Source organism: Pelophylax lessonae, assembly GCF_965119305.1.
Source record: "Pelophylax lessonae genome assembly, chromosome: 5".
In the NCBI taxonomy this organism is placed as follows: domain Eukaryota; kingdom Metazoa; phylum Chordata; class Amphibia; order Anura; family Ranidae; genus Pelophylax; species Pelophylax lessonae.
The window spans coordinates 560,583,010-560,606,666 of record NC_138772.1 but is presented as its reverse complement, the minus strand read 5'-3'; the positions used below and the strand labels follow the sequence as shown (position 1 = coordinate 560,606,666).

The 23,657-nt window shown below is 48.4% G+C and overlaps 1 protein-coding gene across 1 annotated transcript in view; it reads right to left on the bottom strand.

Moving 5' to 3' along the window:
- Positions 1 to 433: 433 nt before the first annotated feature.
- Positions 434 to 23,657, bottom strand: part of LOC309557230 (retinoic acid receptor responder protein 2-like) — a 43,801-nt gene continuing 20,577 nt past the window's right edge. The window contains exons 3-6 of the mRNA XM_082259897.1: positions 22,203 to 22,307; positions 12,766 to 12,864; positions 2,429 to 2,531; positions 434 to 714 (exon numbers count right to left, since the gene is read on the bottom strand). Coding sequence (XP_082116023.1) covers positions 2,433 to 2,531; positions 12,766 to 12,864; positions 22,203 to 22,307 — 303 coding nt within the window. The 3' untranslated portion in view covers positions 434 to 714; positions 2,429 to 2,432. The remainder of the gene's footprint in view (positions 715 to 2,428; positions 2,532 to 12,765; positions 12,865 to 22,202; positions 22,308 to 23,657) is intronic.

The window sequence follows — 23,657 nt, the reverse complement described above, 5'->3', positions numbered from 1 at the left end:
CAGCTAAGTAAATGTTATGTAGGGATGTGAGGGGAGAGGCAGAGTAGCTGGGCCAGCACAGACAGTAATTGGACACTCCCAGAAGAGGTGGGGGTCATGACGTAGAAGGAGGGGGCTGTATGGGGGAATTGACTCTTCCAGGAAAAGTCAGATTTTCTAGCAAGTTCAGAGGCACATTGCCAGAAAATACAAAATCATTGATAGAAAGGGAAAATACTGCAAGTAGGGATTTAGAATACCTGATTGTTCTGTGCTTTAACCTTTTTTTCTAAAGTTGGTGACGGGGTCTCTTTATGGCTACTGAGGGGTTAAGGCCCAACGGGTATGCAATGTGAAGTGTAAACTGAAAATTCCTATGTTGGTGATCCCCCCCCCAGGTATACAATAGACACATTACAAGTCTTGTCAATTTATTCCATCTTCTGCAGGTGATTTCTGTGTCACCGTTTTCCATGGACACAGAGATGGGTTGTCACATTAGTGGGTCTCTGGTGGCCTCATTTTGACCTCTCTTCTTCCCATCCTACAATAGTGTGACCCTTCTGTACATACATCACACTCTGCTACAGGACTATGGCTGTAATATTCATATGGAAGTGCTCTTATACTATATACAGATACAGTGGGTTATAGGAGGAGGACAGACTCGGTGTATATGGGGTCTTCCCCACTATCAGGGATTCAGGATCTTCTCATCCAACGTCTAGACTCAAGCTGAAAACAAAGACAGAGAAATAATCAGTGCGGAGAATGAGGGCCAGTTTCAAATCCTAAAACCTAACCATGCCCCTTCTTTAGCCCATATTGTCCTACCTACTGCTCCTGTCCAACCTTGTTCATATCGTTCCTCCGCCTAGCCAACCTTGCCATATCATCCCTCCCCCTACCCAACCTTGCCCATATCGTCCCTTCTCCTGCCTGCTCCTAACCAACCTTGTCTGTATCATCCCTCATCATCCAACCTTGTCCATATTGTCCCTTCTCCTGCCTGCTCCTGCCTAAGCTCGTCCGTATCATCCCTCCTCCTACCCAACCTTCTCCATTTTATCCCTCCTCCTACCCAACCTTCTCCATATCATCCCTCCTTCTATCCAACCTTCTCCATATCATCCCTCCTCCTACCCAACCTTCTCCATATCATCCCTCCTCCTACCCAACCTTCTCCATATCATCCCTCTGCCTACCCAACATTTTCCATATTGTCCCTCCTCCTACCCAACCTTGTATATATATCATCCTTCCTCCTGCTCCTGTCTAACATTTTTGTATCATCCATCCTTCTTCTCCTACCCAACCTTGCCCATCTCATCCCTTCTCCTACCAAACCTTGTCCATATTGTCCTTCCTCCTCTCAACCTTGTCCAAATCATCCCTCCTCCTCTCCAACCTTGTCCATATTACACCTGCTACTCCCCAACCTTGTCCATATCATCCCTCTTCCTATCCAACCTCGTCCATATTATCCCTCCTCCTCCCCAACTTTGTCCACATCATCCCTACTCCTACCCAATCTGATCCATATCATTCCTCCTCCTACCAAACCTTGTCCATATTGTCCTTCCTCCTCCCAACCTTGTCCAAATCATCCCTTCTCCTCTCCAACCTTGTCTATATTATCCCTCCTCCTCCCCAACCTTGTCCATATCATCCCTCCTCCTACCCAACCTTGCCCATATTGTCCCTTCTCCTGCCTGCTCCTGCCTAAGCTCGTCCGTATCATCCCTCCTCCTACTCAACCTTGTCAATATCATCCCTTCTCCTACCCAACCTTCTCCATATCATCCCTCCTCCTATCCAACCTTGTCCATATCATCCCTCTTCCTACCCAGCCTTGTTCATATCATCCCTCCTCCTATCCAACCTTGTCCATATCATCCCTCCTCCTATCCAACCTTGTCCATATCATCCCTCCTCCTATCCAACCTTGTCCATATTACCCCTCCTCCTCCCCAACTTTGTCCACATCATCCCTACTCCTACCCAAGTATCCTAGTGCGCATGCGGCAGTGATGTCACTGGCTTCTACAGATGTGGACATCTCCTAAACGGTACACATTTATCTACAGGTACCCTTTATTATAGTCTTGCCTGAGGGTACAACTGAAAAAGTGGACTTTAGTACCACTTTAAGCTTTATTGGCCGCAGCATGATGGGAGGTAGTAGATCGTCTTGGTTATTGGCAGGAATTCAGGAAGCAGAATGAAGCCAGAGGATCAGCAGGAAAAGTCGACCAGCAGAGGGTGCCCTCATCCACCCCTCTCAGCATGACTTTGCTTTATCATGGGGGGTCAGTGCTCTAAACACTGGTGGTCTGATATGGATAATTTGTTACAGCACCTGGGAGCATAGACTGGAGTTTTCCATTCATAGAAGGCTATCACCAGATCCAATCCTACTGGATCACTCCAAGATCTCTGTCACACTCACCCCCTCACTCCGTTTTCAGGAAGCTGTACACCCCCACAATCTTTTCTACAGGGTCCTTCTTCTCCACCTCTTTACACCGATCATTCCTCCAAGTCTGACGTCTCTAAAGAGAGAAGCGGAGATCCCATTACACAGCTGCTTTTTCAAAATTAAACGAAAACTTCCGATCCTGTTCACCCCGACATTGTACATTGACACATGCAGGGCTTTTTTTCTCAGAGAATAGGTGCAGGTACCCCCCCCCTTTCTGAGTCACCCCCCTACCCACTTCTGAGCAACATCCCTTGGTTCCACCTCCAACCTAGAGAATACAGAACCAAGTATCCTTTTTTGGTGCAAAGTAGCTTGTATGGAATTTGCTAATTAAAGGCAGTAAAATAGGCCCCCTTGCAGCCAGCAACAGTAGACCCCCTAAACCACAATAGATCTCCATAGCAACAAAAGATCCCTCCCAGCAACTGGGACAAGGTTACCTCTTACCTCTGATGAAGAAGCCACATAGTCTCTGAAACGTGTTGGATAGAAGATACCAGATTGTCCCATCATTGTTTCAGTTGGTGTATTTTCAGTTGTCCATATTATAAATATTTCATGTTTATTGTCTTTTACTGATAATTCATAATAAATATCTGTTTTTATCAATTTATCTGTTGAAGTGTATGAAGTGCCTATAAAGTCCCACAACTGGGGAACCTCTATGTCTATATTCCCCAGCAACAACAGATCCCTCCCAGCAAAACTAGATCCCTCCAGCAACAACAGATCTCTCCCAGCAAAAATAGATCCCTTCAGCAACAACAGATCTCTCCGGCAACAGCAACCCCCCCAGCAACAATAGACCCCCAAGCAACAATAGGTCCCCCCACAACAATAGATCTCCCAATATCCATCACCAATAGACTCCTCCCTCCTCAGTTAATCTCTCCCATCAACAATTGACCCACCAGAAACAATAGTCCTCCCCCACCAGCAGCAATAGACCTCCTCAGCAACAATAGTTCCTCCCAGTGACAATAGAGCAGCCATCATTAATAGGAACTTGACTGGCCTGCACAGAGTCCTGACCTCAACCCAATAGAACACCTTTGGGATGAATTACCCCAGGTTCACGCCTATGCGTGTAGGCCAGTCAAGTTCCTCCACCCCAAACTCACTCATCCATGTCTTTATGGACCTTGCTTTGTGCATTGGTCCAAATCATTTGGTGGAGGGGGGATTATGGTGTGGGGCTGTTTCTCAGGGGTTGGGCTTGACTTCTTAGTTCCAGTTCCAATTTCATGCTCCCAACTTTGTGGGAAGAGTTTGGGGATGGCCCCTTCCGTTTCCAACATGACTGTGCACCAGTGCACAAAGCAAGGTCCTTAAAGACATGGATGAGCGAGTTTGGGGTGGAGGAACTTGACTGACCTGAACAGAGTCCTGACCCCAATCCGATAGAACACCTTTGGGATGAAGTAAAGTGGAGACTGCGAGCCAGGCCTTCTCTCCAACATCAGTGCCTGACCTCACAAATGCACTTCTGGAAGAATGGTGAAACATTCCCATAGACACTCCTAAACCTTGTGGACGGCCTTCCCAGAAGAGTTGAAGCTGTTATAGCTGCAAAGGGTGGAGCCAACTCAATTTTGAACCCTACGGACTAAGACTGGGATGCCATTAAAGATCATGTGCGTGTAAAGGCAGGCGTCCCAATACTTTTGACAATATAGTGCATTTGGAATGTGCTGCCAAGGCCAAGTAAAAGAAAGAAAAAAAAGGGGCTAGCTGTACCGCTTTATCAGCAGCTCTGCCTCTAGTCTAAGGACCAACCATCTAGGGATTAATTCTATGTCCTTTCTGCATAAATGCTATATTATACCATAAAAGCAGGAAAGAATAGCGTTAAAGACTTTATTAAAATCACACCACACAAAACCACCAACCTATGTGCTAACATATTAAGGTGCTACATTCCACCTTGCAACACGGAAGGGGGCACCATCATGCTGGAACAGAAAAGGGTCTTCACCTCCATCATCGGTAGGGGGGTCCACTTCCTTTGGGCCATATAATGTACAATAACTGTTTGGAGTGGGGTGACCCTACCCTATTACCATTATTGGTGGAGTTCTTTAATCATGAACCTCCAGGGAGAGGACTGATGTTGGAAGAGAAGAACTGTCTCACCCTTGGAGATCCACTTCATTCCCATGGTGTTCATTAGGGTTGAGATCAGAGCTCTGTACAGGACACTAGATTTCCTTCACACCAAACTGATCAACCCATGTCTTTATGGAGCACAGTTGTAAGGAATATTCTTCCCACTGATCACCAATGTAAGGAACATTCTTCCTACTGATCACCAATGTAAGGAACATTCTTCCAATGACCACCAATGTAAGGAACATTCTTCCAATGACCACCAATGTAAGGGACATTCTTCCCACTGATCACCAATGTAAGGAGCATTCTTCCCACTGATCACCAATGTAAGGAACATTCTTCCCACTGACCACCAATGTAAGGAGCATTCTTCCCACTGACCACCAATGTAAGGAGCATTCTTCCCACTGACCTCCAATGTAAGGGACATTCTTCCCACTGACCTCCAATGTAAGGGACATTCTTCCCACTGACCTCCAATGTAAGGGACATTCTTCCCACTGACCACCAATGTAAGGAGCATTCTTCCCACTGACCTCCAATGTAAGGAACATTCTTCCCACTGACCACCAATGTAAGGGACATTCTTCCCACTGACCTCCAATGTAAGGGACATTCTTCCCACTGACCTCCAATGTAAGGGACATTCTTCCCACTGACCACCAATGTAAGGGACATTCTTCCCACTGACCACCAATGTAAGGGACATTCTTCCCACTGACCACCAATGTAAGGAGCATTCTTCCCACTGACCACCAATGTAAGGGACATTCTTCCCACTGATCACCAATGTAAGGGACATTCTTCCCACTGACCACCAATGTAAGGGACATTCTTCCCACTGACCACCAATGTAAGGGACATTCTTCCCACTGATCACCAATGTAAGGGACATTCTTCCCACTGATCACCAATGTAAGGGACATTCTTTCTACTGACCACCAATGTAAGGAGCATTATTCCCACTGACCACCAATGTAAGGGACATTCTTCCCACTGACCACCAATGTAAGGGACATTCTTCCCACTGACCACCAATGTAAGGAGCATTATTCCTACTGACTGCCAATGTAAGGGACATTCTTCCCAATTTTGTTTATTAAAAGTCTTGCAATCAATAAGCATAAAATCAATATACATAAATAAATATATACATATTTACATGAAAAGGGGGGAAAAAAAAAATACATAGCAAATTCTGCTCTCAAATAAAGACTGCCTTTACAGCAAAAACAAAACTCACATCATGAAACACATCATTACCGGGAAAAATAATCTTAATAAGACTCACACCACCACACCAGACATCAAACCTGCGAGGTCAAGAAACAAAACCACTCCCATTATGCATGCAGCCCTTCTTCAAAAATGAAGATATTAACTAACAAAAGCTAAGGGCGTGAAAAAAATAGCATAGGAAAAAAGCTTTTCACCCAGAGATGGACAGTTCACCAAAAGCAGGTCTGATATTCCTCCACGCCCTTATCCAGACCGCTCGAGGCTCCCTGCCCTTCTCCAGACCCCGAATCTTCCCAACCTCACCAAGAATATCGTACACCACCACCTCGACAGGGAGGACTTTCTTCCGCAGGGTAATCTGGCACCGTGCATTCCACGTGAAGTAACGGACAACTATACTAACTAGAAAAAGTGTATTCAAATCAAAATCCCAGCGAGTCGGGAATGCCCCGTACACCCACTCCGCATAACTCATGCGATAGAGAAAGGGGATGCCTAGAGCCCTCCCCACCCTTTTATACACCTCTATGTTAAAGGGACACTGGAGCAAAAAGTGGTCCATAGACTCCACTTTACCAACACACTCCGCTCTAGGACAATCCCGATCATCCACAGGGCGATGCTTCAGGTTCCCTCTCACATAGAGCCTTCCATGGAAAGCGAGCCAGGCTTGATCCCTAAACTTCAAAGGGATTCTTCCTAAGTTAATTAAACGCAACCCCTCCCTCATTATGGGGCCTGGGCAATCCCTTAAAGTCAGCGACACACTGAAAGCAGAGCCCAAAATCCTCTTCTCCAGAAGCTTTCTGGGGAGGGACTTGATATCCCCCACTGTCACCTGCCACTGCCTAAGTATTTTCAGACACGGGGCAACATAAGCCGGAAGCTTGCCATGTCGGACTCTCAGACTTTTCACTGGCCCGCCATCTTCCCAGCATCGCAGAAAAGGCCTAAACCAAGATTGAAAAATACCCACCCATCCCGGCGGGGTCTCTGCTAACATATTACCAAGATTATACTTTAAAAAAAGCAGAGAAAAGAAAACTATAGGGTTGACCATTCCTAGACCACCCTCCCGCCTGGACAGGTAAGTTACATTGCGTTTGATCAGGTTCAGCCTATTTCCCCATAACAGTTGGAAAAAGCAGCTGTACACCCTTGCATAGAGAGATTCCGGCAAGATACAGACAAAGCTGACATATAAAAAGATTGGGATCAGGTAAGTTTTAATCAAGTCAACCCTTTCCCTCAAGGAAAGTTTCCATTTCTTCCAGCTTGCCACCTTGGCATTGGCATTCAACAACCTGCTTTCCCAATTTCGATGACCATAGTCACCAGGACCAAATTTGATGCCCAACACTTTAATTTCCTGCTGGGGCTCTGGGAAGGCATCCGGAAGTTCGAAGCTTTCACCCTCCTCACCCATCCAGAAAACTTCACTCTTTTCATGATTGATTTTAGAGCCAGAAGCCTCAGTGTACTGATCTATCACAGAGACCACCTCCTGCGCCTCCTCCATCCCAGAGATAATAACAGACACATCATCGGCATAGGCCACGACCTTCAAAGGCGGCACACCAGCAATGCCCAAAGGCACCCCACACAACGATCCACTCTCTAACCTTCTTATGAAGGGGTCGATTGCGAATACATATAGCAGGGGGCTCAAAGGACACCCCTGGCGCACACCAGAGCCAACCTCAAAAGGCCGTCCAACCCAACCATTAACAAGTGGTAAGCTCTCAGCCCCTTTATATAATGTTTTCAGCCAATCAATAAACCTCCCCTGCAGGCCGTATCTACCAAGTAGCAAATACAGGTACTCATGATTGACTCGATCAAAAGCCTTCGCCTGATCCAATGCCAGCAAGTACTTTCTCCATCCAGCAGCCCTGCATCGCTCCAAAGCCTCCCGGACAGCTAAAATTGCTGAAAAGGTACTTCTGCCCTGGACCGAGCAGTGCTGATGATTGGACAACAAATCGCCTGCTACTGACGACAAGCGCCAAAAAAGAATCTTCGCCAAGATCTTTCTATCAACATTGAGAAGACTGATGGGGCGCCAGTTCTCAATTATTGAGGGGTCTTTACCTTTTGACAGAAGAATCACAGCGGATTGCCTCATGGAGGGAGGGAGAGAACCCTCTTCTAAACAGCTGTTATAAACCTCTGCTAAAAAGGGAGACAGAATGGACTTAAAACACTTGTAAAATTCAGCTGTCAACCCATCTGGCCCAGGCGACTTTTTGGTAGCCAGCTTCTCTATAGCACGAACTACCTCATCCGCTGAAATTGGTTCTGTCAAATCCATCAAAGGCAATGTATCATTTCCCAATCCTGGAGTAGAATCCAGAAAGCTTTCCATCCTGTCCCGACTAAGGTCCTTTCTTCCCAGAAGGTCTGCGTAATATGACCTGAAGATCTCCAGGATCCCTGATCTGGACTTCACCAGGGAACCCGTACTATCCCTCAGACCTATGACCGTCTTAACTGCTATGCCTTGCTTACAGTTCTGGTAAGGATCAGGCGAGTGATATTTCCCATAATCTCTCTCCAGAACCAAGGAGGCATGCCGGTCGTATTGACACTTCCTAAGAAGAAGCTTTACCTCCGAGATCTCCCCTGGATCTCCTCCATACGAGACAAGACGATCAAGCTTCCTCCGCAAATGCTGGTAGGCAATATACATACCAAGCTGCTTCTTCTTACTTATGGCCTTGAAAAGTCCAATCGCCCTTTGTTTCACAAGCTCCCACCACTCTGACTTACTGCTGCAAAAGTCCAGAATAGAAACCTGTGCCTGAAAAAAATCCTCAAAGGATTGTCTTACCTCTACATCTTCCAGGAGAGCCGAATTCAGTTTCCAGGTACCCCTTCCCCTGGGTGGAGTGTCCGAGGCATTCAGAGTCACAGACAGCATACAGTGGTCAGAGAACTCCACCGCCCTCAACTCAGGAGCCGAGAAAGCAGAGTTCTCCTTTAAAAAAAACCTATTTATCCTACTCTGACTATTCCCTCTCTGAAACGTGAATCCCGTGCTGCCAGGGCAGTGCTTAATGTGCACATCTACCAGGCCTGCTTGTCTAACCATATCTCTAAGAAAAACGCTATCATAACCCAGCCTGTCTATGGAGACCCTCCTGTCTTCAGGCCTAATTATGGTGTTAAAGTCACCTCCAAAGACAACCTGCTGGGATGTAAAAAGGAAGGGCTTGATCTTTGTGAAGAGGCATTTCCTGTCCCATTTTGACTGCGGTCCATAGATATTGATCAGGCGCAGGTCCTGCCCCCTAACAGAGACGTCTAAGACCATGCATCTCCCCATTTCTACCTCAATTATCCGCCGGCACGTTACCATATCGGTTTTAAAAAGAACCGCAACTCCGCTGCAAGGCTCAGCCGCAAGAGACCAAAAGGAGGGACCGCATCTCCACTCCCTTTTTGCTAGATGGACATCGGCCAAAGTATTGAGCCAGGTCTCTTGCAAAAATAAAATCTCAGCATCAAACTCACTGAGCAAAAATAAGGCAATATCACGAGCTCTTGCAGATTTCACGCTGGCGACATTAATGGTCGCCACCTTTATCAGAGCGGGCACTGCCATCAGGATGATTGGGGTAGTCGTTTCTTAACCTCCACCACACTCTCATCACCCGAAACAGCTCTCTTTACACTATGTGACTCCCCCTCATCCATAGATGATAAAGAAGTAGATAAATCAGATACTAACTCCTCCCCTGATAAAACCGAAAATGTGTTGCCAAGAGGAACCCCTCCTGGCTCTAACTGTAAGGAAGAAATGACCGCTTTACTGGTTTTCCTCTTCTTCTTTTTCTTCCTCTTTGTCCTCTCCCACCCCTCATCATCCGAATCCTCCACAACAGAGGGTGAGACATGGGACATGGACACCCCTCCCTCAACCCCATCGACCCTACCACCATCCAGCACCCCTGCACCCTCTTGGCCGCGTTTGCGGTGTCAAGAGACAGGGACTGGAGGTGGAGTAGGCCGAGGGGGAAGATCCACTATACCCGCCCCCCCAGCAGCTTCCGCTAGTCTGGAGGATCTACGCACAGTAGATGTAGGAACAACCACAGGAGGGACAGACTCAGGGACCACATCACTAGGGGAAACAGAATCTGACACAACAGACACAGGAGGGGCAACAACAGTTTCCTCCCTAACTTCAGCTGCTTCATCTTCTTTATCAAGCCTCTGCAGCTCAGTCTCCAATCCTGGCTAGTTATGCAGTGCCTCTGGGCACTGGCTATATGGATGACCCAGCTGCTGGCACAAATTGCACCGAATCTGGGTGCATTCTCTGGCCAAATGGCCTAAATCCTGGCACAGTGAGCACTTCTTGTGGGTGCAGGACGATGCAAAGTGGCCTTTATCACCACATTTATTACACACCTTAGGCTGACCCTGGTAGAAAATGGTCAGCCTATCCCTACCCAGAAAGGCTGAGCAGGGAAGGTGCTGAACTACATCGCCCAGCACCCCCAATTTTAGTGACACGGTCCAGGCCCCTGTCCATATCCCATGCTCAACAAGGACCAGTGGAGTGAGAACCTCGCCATATCGGCGTAGCCATACTAATAAATCAGCCTCTGGTATGGATTCGTTACGCACCAAAATGGTCACTGATTTTATCAGAGGCTGCCTTGAAATCACCTTTGGCACCAAACCACTCCACTGCTGAAGGCCCTTGCACCTCCTATATCTCTCCCAGAAGAGATCCAAACTCTCAGGTTTTACAAACGACAAATCAAATTCATAACTCTCCACCGGGCAAATTAAAGAAAAAATATCACAGGCTTTAAACTCCATTTCCAAAATCAACTCAGCCACCCTCCCCCTTACTGGTGGAGTTCCATCCCCCACCCACCTCAACTGAACCACATTCCTCCTCCTATACCCACTAACCAGCCCCCCACCAAACCCACCAAACCTCCCTGAATTTTGACTATTAACAGAATTCCCACCACCACCCTGGTGCGACTCCCCAAAGCTGAAGCATAGCTGCCAACATTCCTCCCAGCAGAAAATCCATCAGTTTGTTTTAAATTATCTGACACAGACTTAGCAGATAACGATTGCACAGATTCGGGATTGATCTGTACATTCGAATCTTTCCTCTGCTGAGCAGGAGGAGAAATGTCATTTTTATTTTTCCCAGCATTACTAACCCCTTCACCACCACCCACCACATTCATTGCTTTAACATTAATGTCATTTTTTATACTTGCTGGGATATTTATTATTCCTGTTGTCTTCACAGCAGAATCCATAGTTGCTGCTGCACTGGTAAGAGTTTCAGCGGTCATCTTCTCTTCCACTGGGACAGAGTTTTCAGTTGTAGAAAAAGAAACCTGTTTTAACACAGCAGCAGGTAAAGCATTGCAGGATATTTCCATTGCTACTTCCATTCCACTCGCAGCACCATGTTGATCCCCTCCCCCACCAGCAATCAGCTGGTCAATCAGCCCTGGAACACTGGGAAACTCAGCTGAAGCAAACTCTTTGAAGTTTGCAGCCATTTTGCTTGTAGAGGGACTACTGGTCTCAGCAGGAGCAGAAAAATCTATGCCTGGGGTGTTAGATGCAGGTCCATCCACCTTTCTTTCACAATCTGGTGATTCTGTCAGGGATTTACCCTGCATGTCTGCACCGGATTTCTCCTCAGCAATAACTGCAATATGCAGTTCCTTCTCACCTGGGACACCATCCACTACAGCAGGTGGGGCAGACATGCTGGAAGGCAGCATGGTGTACTGGGATTTCTCCACCATTACTGGCTTTGCTGGCTTGTATCTCCTCTGCCCATCTTCAGGGATTTCTGATGGATCATCAGAAAAGACAAACTTGTCTGCTTTCAGGGGTGACTCCATCTCCTGGATGAATGTCAGGGATCCATGCCCACTCTCAACCCCCTGGCTGGTTGCCGCTGGTGATTCCCAGTTCTGGCATGGGGGGAGAGGTGCAGAGGCAGATGGAGCCTGGTCATCCATTAACGGAGGCTGCTGATCCACAGAACTTGCTGATGCTTGGCTGGTAAATCTCCTCTCATTGTCAAACTTTTCTTTAAATGCTCCACTTCTGTCTTTCAGCCTTTCCAATAATAAAGATTGTTCCTTTACCTTTTCCTCCAATTCCTGTAACTCAGGCTTCATGGCTGTGCGATTTTTACTCCAGGCCTGGAAATACTTGGTTTTGAAGGATTTGTGTTCAGCCTTCAAAACTTTAAGTTTTTCTTCCGCTCTCCCAATCGCCCTAAAACGATTGATAACCTTCTGGCTGAAGACATCTGCATTCTCATCGGGGCCTGGACTCACAGACAGGTCCTCCACCTCCTCCTCACTAGGCCCCGTGTCATCAGGGGGATCCCTCCCAGGGCCTCCCCCAGGATCAGGCATTGTTCCTGGGCCAAGCTAGCAGGCAAGGCCCAGGCTTGAAAAGGGCTGGTTCTCACAGAGAGCTCCTTGGGTGTGTCCTCCTCCTTCTTCCCACTGACCACCAATGTAAGGGGCATTCTTCCCACTGACCACCAATGTAAGGAACATTCTTCCCACTGACCCCCAATGTAAGGGACATTCTTCCCACTGACCACCAATGTAAGGGGCATTCTTCCCACTGACCACCAATGTAAGGGACATTCTTCCCACTGACCACCAATGTAAGAGGGCATTCTTTCTGCTATGGACTACTACTTCCCATCTATTGTCCTCCATTTTAAAGGACATTATTCCCATTCTCTCTCCCCCCCCCCATGTGAATTTATTTTTGTGGCTGTTCTACACAAATATTTGGTCACCGATGGAAGGTAGAAGGAAAAAAACATAATGATATTAAATAAAACAGATAGAAGTGTCCACCTGCTGGATGAGGTGAAAGTTCTGAAACTGAAGTACTGATACCAGGAAGTGCTGGTTAGCATTTTTTAGTTTGAAATTTACCTTATTTAGGTTATGAGGCTGCATGCATTCTTCAAACTGAGATATAATAGAGTGAGAGGTGTATTCAAGCTTCAAACACCCAAAGCAGTTATAGGTCTTCTGTGGAGACAAAACAATGGGAACACAAAATCACCAGGAAGTCACATAGTATTATACGTTACAATGTCACCAGGTGAGGTCAGATAGTGTAGCAGTGTGGAGTAATTCATTCACAATGTACAGGGTGGAGCAGTGTGCAGTAATTTATTCACAATGTACAGAGTGGAGCATTGTGGAGTAATTCATTCACAATATACAGAGTGGAGCAGTGTGCAGCAATCCATTCAGAATGTACCGGGTGGAGCAGTGTGAAGTAATTAGTTCACAATTTACAGGGTGGGGTAGTGTGGAGTAATTCATTCACAATGTACAGGGTGGGGCAGTGTGGAGTAATTCATTCACAATGTCCAGAGTGGGGCATTGTGGAGTAATTCATTCACAATGTAAAGGGTGGAGCAGTGTGGAGTAATTTGTTCACAATGTACAGGGTGGAGCAGTGTGGAGTAATTCATTCACAATCTACAGAGTGGGGCAGTGTAGAGTAATTCATTCACAATGTACAGAGTGGAGCAGTGTGGAGTAATTCATTCACAATCTACAGAGTGGGGCAGTGTAGAGTAATTCATTCACAATGTACAGAGTGGAGCAGTGTGGAGTAATTCATTCACAATCTACAGAGTGGGGCAGTGTGGAATAATTCATTTACAATGTACAAGGTGGAGCAGTGTGGAGTAATTTATTCACAATGTACAGAGTGGAGCAGTGTGGAGTAATTCATTCACAATGTACAAGGTGGAGCAGTGTGGAGTAATTCATTCACAATGTACAGGGTGGAGCAGTGTGGAGTAATTCATTCACAACTTACAGGGTGGAGCAGTGTGGAGTAATTCATTCACAATGTACAGGGTGGGGCAGTGTGGAGTAATTCATTCACAACTTACAGGGTGGAGCAGTGTGGAGTAATTAATTCACAATGTACAGAGTGGAGAAGTGTGGAGTCATTAATTCACAATGTACAGGGTGGAGCAGTGTGGAGTAATTAATTTACAATGTACAGGGTGGGGCAGTGTGGAGTAATTCATTCACAATGTACAGAGTGGAACAGTGTGGAGAAACCATTCCACAATGTATAGGGTGGGGCAGTGTGGAGTAATTCATTCACAATGTACAGAGTGGGGCATTGTGGAGTAATTCATTCACAATGTACAGAGTGGAGCAGTGTGGAGTAATTCATTCACAATCTACAGAGTGGGGCAGTGTTGAGTAATTTATTTACAATGTACAGGGTGGAGCAGTGTGGAGTAATTCCTTCACAATGTACAGTGTGGAGTGTGCAATGCATGATGTGCAGGTTGAAGAAATATGAAAAAGAGGCACCTGAACTCCACCCCCTATACCTCTCCCAGGTATATACAGTGCTTTGCGAAAGTATTCGGCCCCCTTGAACTTTGCGACCTTTTGCCACATTTCAGGCTTCAAACATAAAGATATAAAACTGCAATTTTTTGTGAAGAATCAACAACAAGTGGGACACAATCATGAAGTGGAACAAAATTTATTGGATATTTCAAACTTTGTTAACAAATAAAAAACTGAAAAATTGGGCGTGCAAAATTATTCAGCCCCTTTACTTTCAGTGCAGCAAACTCTCTCCAGAAGTTCAGTGAGGATCTCTGAATGATCCAATGTTGACCTAAATGACTAATGATGATAATGTCATGGTCTTACCTTCTTGCTGCTCTCCTTCGTTTGACATGTGCTGGCGGCCATCTTGGTTTCTGGGTTTCTTGTAGCCTTCCACTCTGCGGCTCCTCCTTCCCACTGGGAGGAGCTGGATGCCTAGCTCATATATATAGGAGGTCTGTGGCTTCAGTTCCTTGCTTGGTCCTCCTGTGTTCACATGCTTCTAAGACTGCTGCTGCTTCTGGTTCCTGATCCTGGCTTCGTCTGATTACCCTGCTGGTTCCTGATCCTGGCTTCGTCTGACTACCCTGCTGGTTCCTGATTCCGGCTTCGTCTGACTACCCTGCTGGTTCCTGATCCCGGCTTCGTCTGACTACCCTCCTGGCTCCTGACCTCTGGCTTCGCAAGACTCTGCTTCGGTTTTGCCATCCGTTTGGACTTTTGCTTTACAGCTTGATTTTCAATAAAGCTTCTTATTTTCACTTATCTGTTGTTGTACGTCTGGTTCATGGTTCCCTGACATTAGGACCAAGCCATGAATTTTGACGGTACAGGGCCATCCTCGCTACCCATGCTGGTTGCCAGACTTGATCAGCAGGATCACCTGTTGGGTTAGTTCGCCGTGGCGTTGCAAATCCTGCTTGAACGCACGGCTCATTTCGCTCCCGTTGCCGATGGGTCGGTTGTCGCTCCTGGGTCCGCTCCTACTGCCGCTCCGGTTGTTGCGCCAGAGTCTACCCCGACACCTGTTGTTGCGCCTGCGGTGTTTCGGGGTATGACCGGTTCTGCCCCCCTTCCACAGCGCTTTGGGGGAGAGCCAACTCAGTGCCGAGGTTTCCTTAACCAGGTGGGCATTTATTTCGAGTTGCTGCCACATGCCTTTCCTACTGAGAGATCAAAGGTGGGCTTCTTAATTTCGCTGCTCTCGGACAAGGCCTTGGCCTGGGCCAGCCCTTTATGGGAGAACAACAATCCGGTGGTTGCCGAGTTTTCCGGTTTTGTTGCTTCTCTTCGGAGGGTATTCGATGTGCCGGCTCGTGCTGCCTCTGCTGCGAAGCTCCTTATGTCCATCAGACAGGGTTCACGATCCGTAGCTGAATACGCCATTGAGTTTCGTACCCTGGCAGCAGAGGTGGGCTGGAATAATGAGGCTCTGGTCGCTGCTTTCTCTCATGGTCTCTCGGATGCCTTGAAGGATGAGGTTGCAGCTAAGGACCTACCAGTGGAGCTCGAGTCTCTTATTTCTTTCCTGATTTTGATTGACACCAGACTCAGGGAGAGACCTTCCTTTAAGGAGAGTCTGCGGAGGCCTCCTAACAGATTGGCGCATTCCTTTGCTGTCCCACCCGTGCCTCCCTCTCCTCCCACGCCTCCTGGGGATGACTTGGCTGGGGATGAACCCATGCAGCTGGGCTTTGCTCGCCTGTCCGAGGGGGAGAGGGTACTCCGGAGACGCGAGGGCCGATGCATGTACTGTGGTCTCGGTGGGCATTTTCGGTTGGCATGTCCGAACCGTCCGGGAAACGCTCGCACCTGAGATCCTGTCGGGGGCAGATCTTGGGTGGAGTCTCCTCGTCCCCGGTTTCCCGTGTTGACAAACCACTGATCACTGTTGTCCTCTCCTGGGTCGGGGGCTCAGTGACGACCCAGGCGTTGGTGGACTCTGGTGCTGGTGGTTTGTTCATTGATAGTGTGTTCGCTGCCGCCAATTCCATTCCTCTGCAGGCCCGAGGTTCTCCACTGGCTCTTGAGGCGATAGACGGCAGACCCCTTCTGCCGCCACACGTGACTCATGAGACCCTTCCAGTGGGGATAGCCATTGGTGCCGTTCACAGAGAGTCGGTCTGCTTCCAGGTTATTTCGTCTCCACACTACTCGGTGGTCTTGGGGTACCCCTGGCTCCAGAAGCATAATCCGACTTTCGATTGGAGATCGGCCGAGATCCTCTCGTGGTCACCACAGTTTGGGGCTAGTTGCATCCATGGGCCTGTCAAGTTGCTGTGTACTTCCTCGGACTCTCTGTTGCCTCCTGAATACGAGGAGTACCGGGATGTATTCGATAAGGTGCGCGCGGTTGCCCTACCTCCGCACCGCCCATACGATTGTGCCATCGAGTTACAACCTGGTGCCGTTCCTCCTCGTGGCAAGGTCTATCCACTGTCGGTAGCGGAGAATGAGGCCATGGAGGAGTACGTGAAGGAGGCGCTTTCACGCGGACACATTCGCAAATCCTCGTCCCCGGCAGGGGCTGGATTTTTCTTTGTGAAAAAGAGGGGCGGTGAGTTGAGGCCTTGCATCGATTACAGGGGTCTCAATCGCATCACGATCAAGAACGCTTACCCGATACCCTTGATTTCCGAGCTGTTCGATCGCCTTAAAGGGGCCACGGTCTTTACCAAACTCGACCTGAGGGCGGCATATAACCTCGTAAGGATCAAGGCGGGCGATGAGTGGAAGACCGCGTTTAACACCAGGACCGGTCATTATGAATCCTTGGTTATGCCCTTTGGGTTGTGCAATGCGCCCGCAGTCTTTCAGGAATTCATCAACGATGTTTTCCGTGACCTGTTGCAGCAGTGTGTGGTGGTCTATTTGGATGACATCTTGGTATATTCTGAATCCATGGAGACCCACATTCTGGATGTCAGACGAGTGTTGCAACGGTTACGAGAGAACAAGCTGTTCGGTAAGCTTGAGAAATGCGAATTTCACCGATCCCAGGTAACCTTCTTAGGTTACATCATTTCCGCTGAGGGGTTCTCCATGGATCCTGAGAAGGTTTCGGCTGTCTTACAGTGGCCCCAGCCCAGTGGCCTTCGCTCCCTGCAGCGCTTTTTGGGCTTCGCCAATTATTATCGGAAGTTCATCAGGGACTTTTCCATGCTAGCCAAGCCTCTCACAGATCTGACCAGGAAGGGCAGTAATTCCCAGGTCTGGCCGCTCGAGGCCATCCGAGCTTTTGAGGCTCTAAAGTCCGCCTTTGTGTCGGCTCCGATTCTGTCGCATCCCAACCCTGGGTTGCCCTTTGTCCTCGAGGTGGACGCGTCTGAGACGGGAGTAGGCACCCTTCTGTCTCAGCGTAGAACACCAGAGGGTCCTCTGCTTCCTTGTGGGTTTTACTCCCGGAAACTGTCTTCCGCGGAGTGCAACTATCAGATTGGTGACAGGGAGTTATTGGCCATCGTGCAGGCCCTTAAAGAATGGAGGCACTTGCTCGAGGGTTCGGTGGTTCCGGTCCTCATCCTGACGGACCACAAGAATCTGACCTACCTTTCTGAGGCCAAGAGATTGACACCACGTCAGGCCAGATGGGCTCTGTTCTTGTCACGTTTTAATTACGTGGTCTCCTACCTACCCGGTTCCAAGAACATCAGGGCGGATGCCTTATCACGGCAGTACTCCGACCTGTCCAGGGAGGAGTCAATTCCGACTTCGGTCATACCTCCGAATCAGATCCTGGCCGCCATTCGCACCAGCCTGACCTCTCCCCTGGGTGAGCAGATTTTGGTGGCTCAATCTGGTGCTCCCTCTGGGAGACCCAACGGCAGATGTTTTGTGCCTGAGGAGTTGCGCACTCGGTTGTTGCGAACCTACCATAACTCCAAGACCGCGGGGCATCCTGGAAAGAATCAGCTGTCCTGGGCTGTTTCACGTCTGTTCTGGTGGCCTTCCCTACGTTCCGACATTGCCGCATATGTAGCGGCATGCTCCGTTTGTGCCCAGAGTAAGTCCCCTCGGCACCTTCCGTTGGGCCTTCTGCAACCCATAGCCACCGGGGAGAGCCCATGGTCACACCTGGGGATGGATTTCATTGTGGACCTCCCTGCATCCCGAGGCCATACGGTCATTCTCATGATTGTGGATCGGTTTTCCAAAATGTGCCACTGTGTTCCTCTCAAAAAGTTACCCTCTGCACAGGAGTTGGCCACGATTTTTGCCAGGGAGGTTTTCCGGTTGCACGGTTTGCCCAAGGAGATTGTGTCGGATCGGGGGAGTCAGTTTGTGTCCAGGTTCTGGCGCGCCTTTTGCTCCCAGTTGGGGATTCATCTCTCCTTCTCCTTGGCCTACCACCCTCAGTCCAATGGGGCCGCAGAACGATCCAATCAGGCCTTGGAGCAATTCCTTCGTTGCTATGTCTCCGATCACCAAGACAATTGGGTTGACCTCCTGCCTTGGGCTGAGTTTGCCAGGAACACGGCGGTGAACTCTTCCTCTGGGACGTCTCCCTTCATGGCCAACTATGGGTTCCAACCTGCCGTGTTACCGGAGGTATTCTCTCCCCAGGATATTCCGGCTGTGGAGGATCACCTTTCCGTCCTACGTGCTTCTTGGGTACAGATCCAGAAGTCCCTTGAGGCCTCTGCGCAGCGCCAGAGACTCCAGGCTGATCGCAGACGAGCGCCTGCTCCTTCCTACCAGGCCGGAGACCGTGTATGGTTGTCCACCCGCAACCTCAACCTTCGAGTGCCCACTTCCAAGCTGGCGCCTCGCTTTGTTGGTCCCTTCCGAGTGCTTCGCAGGGTAAACCCGGTAGCCTATGCCCTTGCGCTTCCTCCTGGCATGCGGATCTCCAACGTGTTTCATGTCTCCCTGTTGAAGCCACTGGTGTGTAATCGTTTCACTTCCTCGGTTCCTCGGCCTCGTCCGGTCCAAGTGGGCAATCGTGAGGAGTATGAGGTGAGCAATATCCTGGACTCACGCCTGGTCCGCGGTCGGGTGCAGTTTTTGGTTCATTGGCGTGGTTATGGTCCAGAGGAGCGTTCCTGGGTTCCCTCCGCAGATGTCCATGCTCCTGCCTTGCTCCGTGCCTTCCACGCACGCTTCCCTCAGAAACCGTTCTTTACTCCGCGGAGGAGGGGCCCTTGAGGGGGAGGTACTGTCATGGTCTTACCTTCTTGCTGCTCTCCTTCGTTTGACATGTGCTGGCGGCCATCTTGGTTTCTGGGTTTCTTGTAGCCTCCCACTCTGCGGCTCCTCCTTCCCACTGGGAGGAGCTGGATGCCTAGCTCATATATATAGGAGGTCTGTGGCTTCAGTTCCTTGCTTGGTCCTCCTGTGTTCACATGCTTCTAAGACTGCTGCTGCTTCTGGTTCCTGATCCTGGCTTCGTCTGACTACCCTGCTGGTTCCTGATTCCGGCTTCGTCTGACTACCCTGCTGGTTCCTGATTCCGGCTTCGTCTGACTACCCTCCTGGCTCCTGACCTCTGGCTTCGCAAGACTCTGCTTCGGTTTTGCCATCCGTTTGGACTTTTGCTTTACAGCTTGATTTTCAATAAAGCCTTCTTATTTTCACTTATCTGTTGTTGTACGTCTGGTTCATGGTTCCCTGACAGATAAATAGTATCCACCTGTGTGTAATCAAGTCTCTGTATAAACGCACCTGCACTGTGATAGTCTCAGAGGTCCGTTTAACCACTTGCCGACCGCCGCACGACTATCTACGTCGGCGGTCAGCCCCTCACAGGCAAACTAACATAGGGCTACGTTGCTTGCTTGTGAGGGTCTAGGGAGCGAGCGCGCGCCGCCGGAGGCGCGCTCCCACTCCCGCGTGGTCACGGACCCCCCCGCGCGTGTGACCAGCGGACCCGATGTCCGCCGGCCACTCGGCGATCGGCGGGGGAGAGGGAGAATGTCAGGCAGCTTGTGTAAACAAGCCACCTGTCATTCTCCTCGCTGTAAAGACACTGATCACATGGATCTACTATGTAGATCCGTTGATCAGTGTCCTTACAGGTCAAGCCACAGCCAATCACAGTAGAAAGCACGCCCCTAGGGACACACACAGCCCCTCCCTCCCAAATAAAGTTAACCCCTTCACTACCAGTGTATTTTTACAGTTACAGTGCATATATATAGCACTGATTACTGTAGAAATGTCACTGGTAACCCCAAAAGTGTCAAAAATGTCAGTCAAGGGTCCGATCTGTCCGCTGCAATGTCGCAGTACTGCAAAAAAAATCGCAGATCGCCGCCATTACGCGTTAAAAAAAAAAACAGCAAAAATGACAAAAATCTTTCCCTTTGTTAGTAAACGCGATAACTTTTGCGCAAACCAATCAAAATACGCTTTTTGCGATTTTTTTTTACCAAACATAGGTAGCATAAAACAAATTGGCCGAAAATGTTAAAAAATTTGGATTTTTACATTTTTTTGGGGGGAATTTCATATAAAAAAATGTGAAAAATATTGCTATTTTTGCAAAATTGACGCTCTTTTTTTGTTTATAGCGCGTGATCAAAAAATCGCACAGGTGATCAAATACCACCAAAAGAAAGCTCTGTTTGTGGGAAAAAAAGGACGCCAAATTCGTTTAGGTACAGCGTCGCACGACCGCGCAATTGTCCGTTAAAGTCACGCAGTGCCGAATCACAAAATACCCCCTGGTCGGAATGGGGGTAAAATCTTCCGGGGCTTAAGTGGTTAAAGCGCAGAGAGCATCATGAAGAACAAGGAACACACCAGGCAGGTCCGAGATACTGTTGTGGAGAAGTTTAAAGCCGGATTTGGATACAAAAAGATTTCCCAAGCTTTAAACATCCCAAGGAGCTCTGTGCAAGCGATAATATTGAAATGGAAGGAGTATCAGACCACTGCAAATCTACGAAGACCTGGCCGTCCCTCTAAACTTTCAGCTCATACAAGGAGAAGACTGATCAGAGATGCAGCCAAGAGGCCCATGATCACTCTGGATGAACTGCAGAGATCTACAGCTGAGGTGGGAGACTCTGTCCATAGGACAACAATCAGTCCTATACTGCACAAATCTGGCCTTTATGGAAGAGTGGGAAGAAGAAAGCCATTTCTTAAAGATATCCATAAAAAGTGTCGTTTAAAGTTTGCCACAAGCCACCTGGGAGACACCAAACATGTGGAAGAAGGAGCTCTGCTCAGATGAAACCAAAATCAAACTTTTTGGCAACAATGCAAAGCGTTATGTTTGGCGTAAAAGCAACACAGCTCATCACCCTGAACACACCATCCCCCACTGTGAAACATGGTGGTGGCAGCATCATGGTTTGGGCCTGCTTTTCTTCAGCAGGGACAGGGAGGATGGTTAAAATTGATGGGAAGATGGATGGAGCCAAATACAGGACCATTCTGGAAGAAAACCTGATGGAGTCTGCAAAAGACCTGAGACTGGGACAGAGATTTGTCTTCCAGCAAGACAATGATCCAAAACATAAAGCAAAATCTACAATGGAATGGTTCACAAATAAACATATCCAGGTGTTAGAATGGCCAAGTCAAAGTCCAGACCTGAATCCAATCGAGAATCTGTGGAAAGAACTGAAAACTGCTGTTCACAAACGCTCTCCATCCAACCTCACTGAGCTCGAGCTGTTTTGCAAGGAGGAATGGGCAAACATTTCATTCTCTCGATGTGCAAAACTGATAGAGACATACCCCAAGCGACTTACAGCTGTAATCACAGCAAAAGGTGGCGCTACAAAGTATTAACTTAAGGGGGCTGAATAATTTTGCACGCCCAATTTTTCAGTTTTTTATTTGTTAAAAAAGTTTGAAATATCCAATAAATTTCGTTCCACTTCATGATTGTGTCCCACTTGTTGTTGATTCTTCACAAAAAATTACAGTTTTATATCTTTATGTTTGAAGCCTGAAATGTGGCAAAAGGTTGCAAAGTTCAAGGAGGCCGAATACTTTCGCAAGGCACTGTAACTCATCAATCACCAGGCTTGCTAGACACTTACTGCATTTTTTACAACCTTGCAGTCCGGTTTGCTCCAGTCTTGTTTGCGGCATGACGTCTGTTTCACCAGAAACTCCAAATTGACGAATATCCCGGAATTGTACACCTGCAAGAAGATGAAGATAGTGAAGGGGCGGGGTTACATTTGCTGATATGATCCCCCAAAACGCTTCTCCCGTGAGAAAACAATCAGAACTTGTGGGGAAGAGTTTTCACTTTTAATTTGTTTTGATGTATAAAAAATCCACCTGTACTTCCTATGGGGTGCTGTCTGTAGAGTAGCGGGGTGCACACTTGTTACCCTCAGCCATACAAATATCCGCCCACCTGTCCGGTGTGTCGGCATCAAGACAGGTCTTCTCACCAGCTACCCCTTGTTACAAGAAGCTATAATACTTACCTGTGAGATTGCCTGACCATTGTTCACCTGGATTTTATGGACTACCCTCTCGATTGCTGCCTGCCTTGATCCTTGCCTGGACCTGACTGCTCTCTTAATTTTTGCCTGCCCTGACCCCTGCCTAGACCTGACTACTCTCTTGATTGTTGCCTCCCTCAACCTTTGCCTGGATTTGACCATGCTCTTGATTGCTGCCTGTCTGAAACTCGGCCTAGAGTTGACCACTCTCTTGATTGTTGCCTGCCCTGACCCAGGCATGGACCTTATTACTCTCTTTATTGCTGCCTATCTGAACCGCTGCCTAGACCTGACTACTCTCTTGATTGCTTTCTGCCCCCAGACCCCTGCCTGGACCTTATTACTCTCTTAATTGCTTCCTAAACCCCCTACCTAGACCTTGACTACTCTCTTGATTGTTGCCTTTGCTGACCCCTTCATGGACCTTGATTGCTGCCTCCCTCAACCCCTACCTGGACCAAACGACTCTCTTGATTGTTGCCTGCCCTGACCCATGCATGAACCTTATTACTCTCTTGATTGCTGCATGTCTGAACCCCTGCCTAGACTTGACTACTCAGTTGATTGATACCTGATGTAGCACCCTCCTAGTCAGGTGCTAGGCAAGAGAGTCTAGTTTTGGCTCTCTCTGGTTACCAGAAGAGCAGCAGGCAAAATATTTGTGCACTATGAGAGCATGATTGGTAGTTAGGTCTACTCAGGGTGCCCAGTGTGTGATTCATCTGGTCTCAGGGAGTGTCCCCAGCTGATCCAATGGGGAGGCATGTTGGATGCTGGAGGAAACCTGACCAATGACACACAGGCTTTTGGTACTGTCCCAGGGGTTGGCACAGAGAGTGGTGCATTATGGGACAGGGTATAAAAAGCCATGGGCACATGAGGTAGAGGTCTTTGGCGAGAAGCAAAGTCCCAGAAGGAGGGTGGCGGCTGCCTCCTCTTCTGCAGCGGTTGATGGTGGTCACAGGCAGGCGGCCTGGTGTACCGATGGTGTGAGGCTGAACCCAGAGGTCCAGGAAAGCTGACTACAGGAGTTGGGGC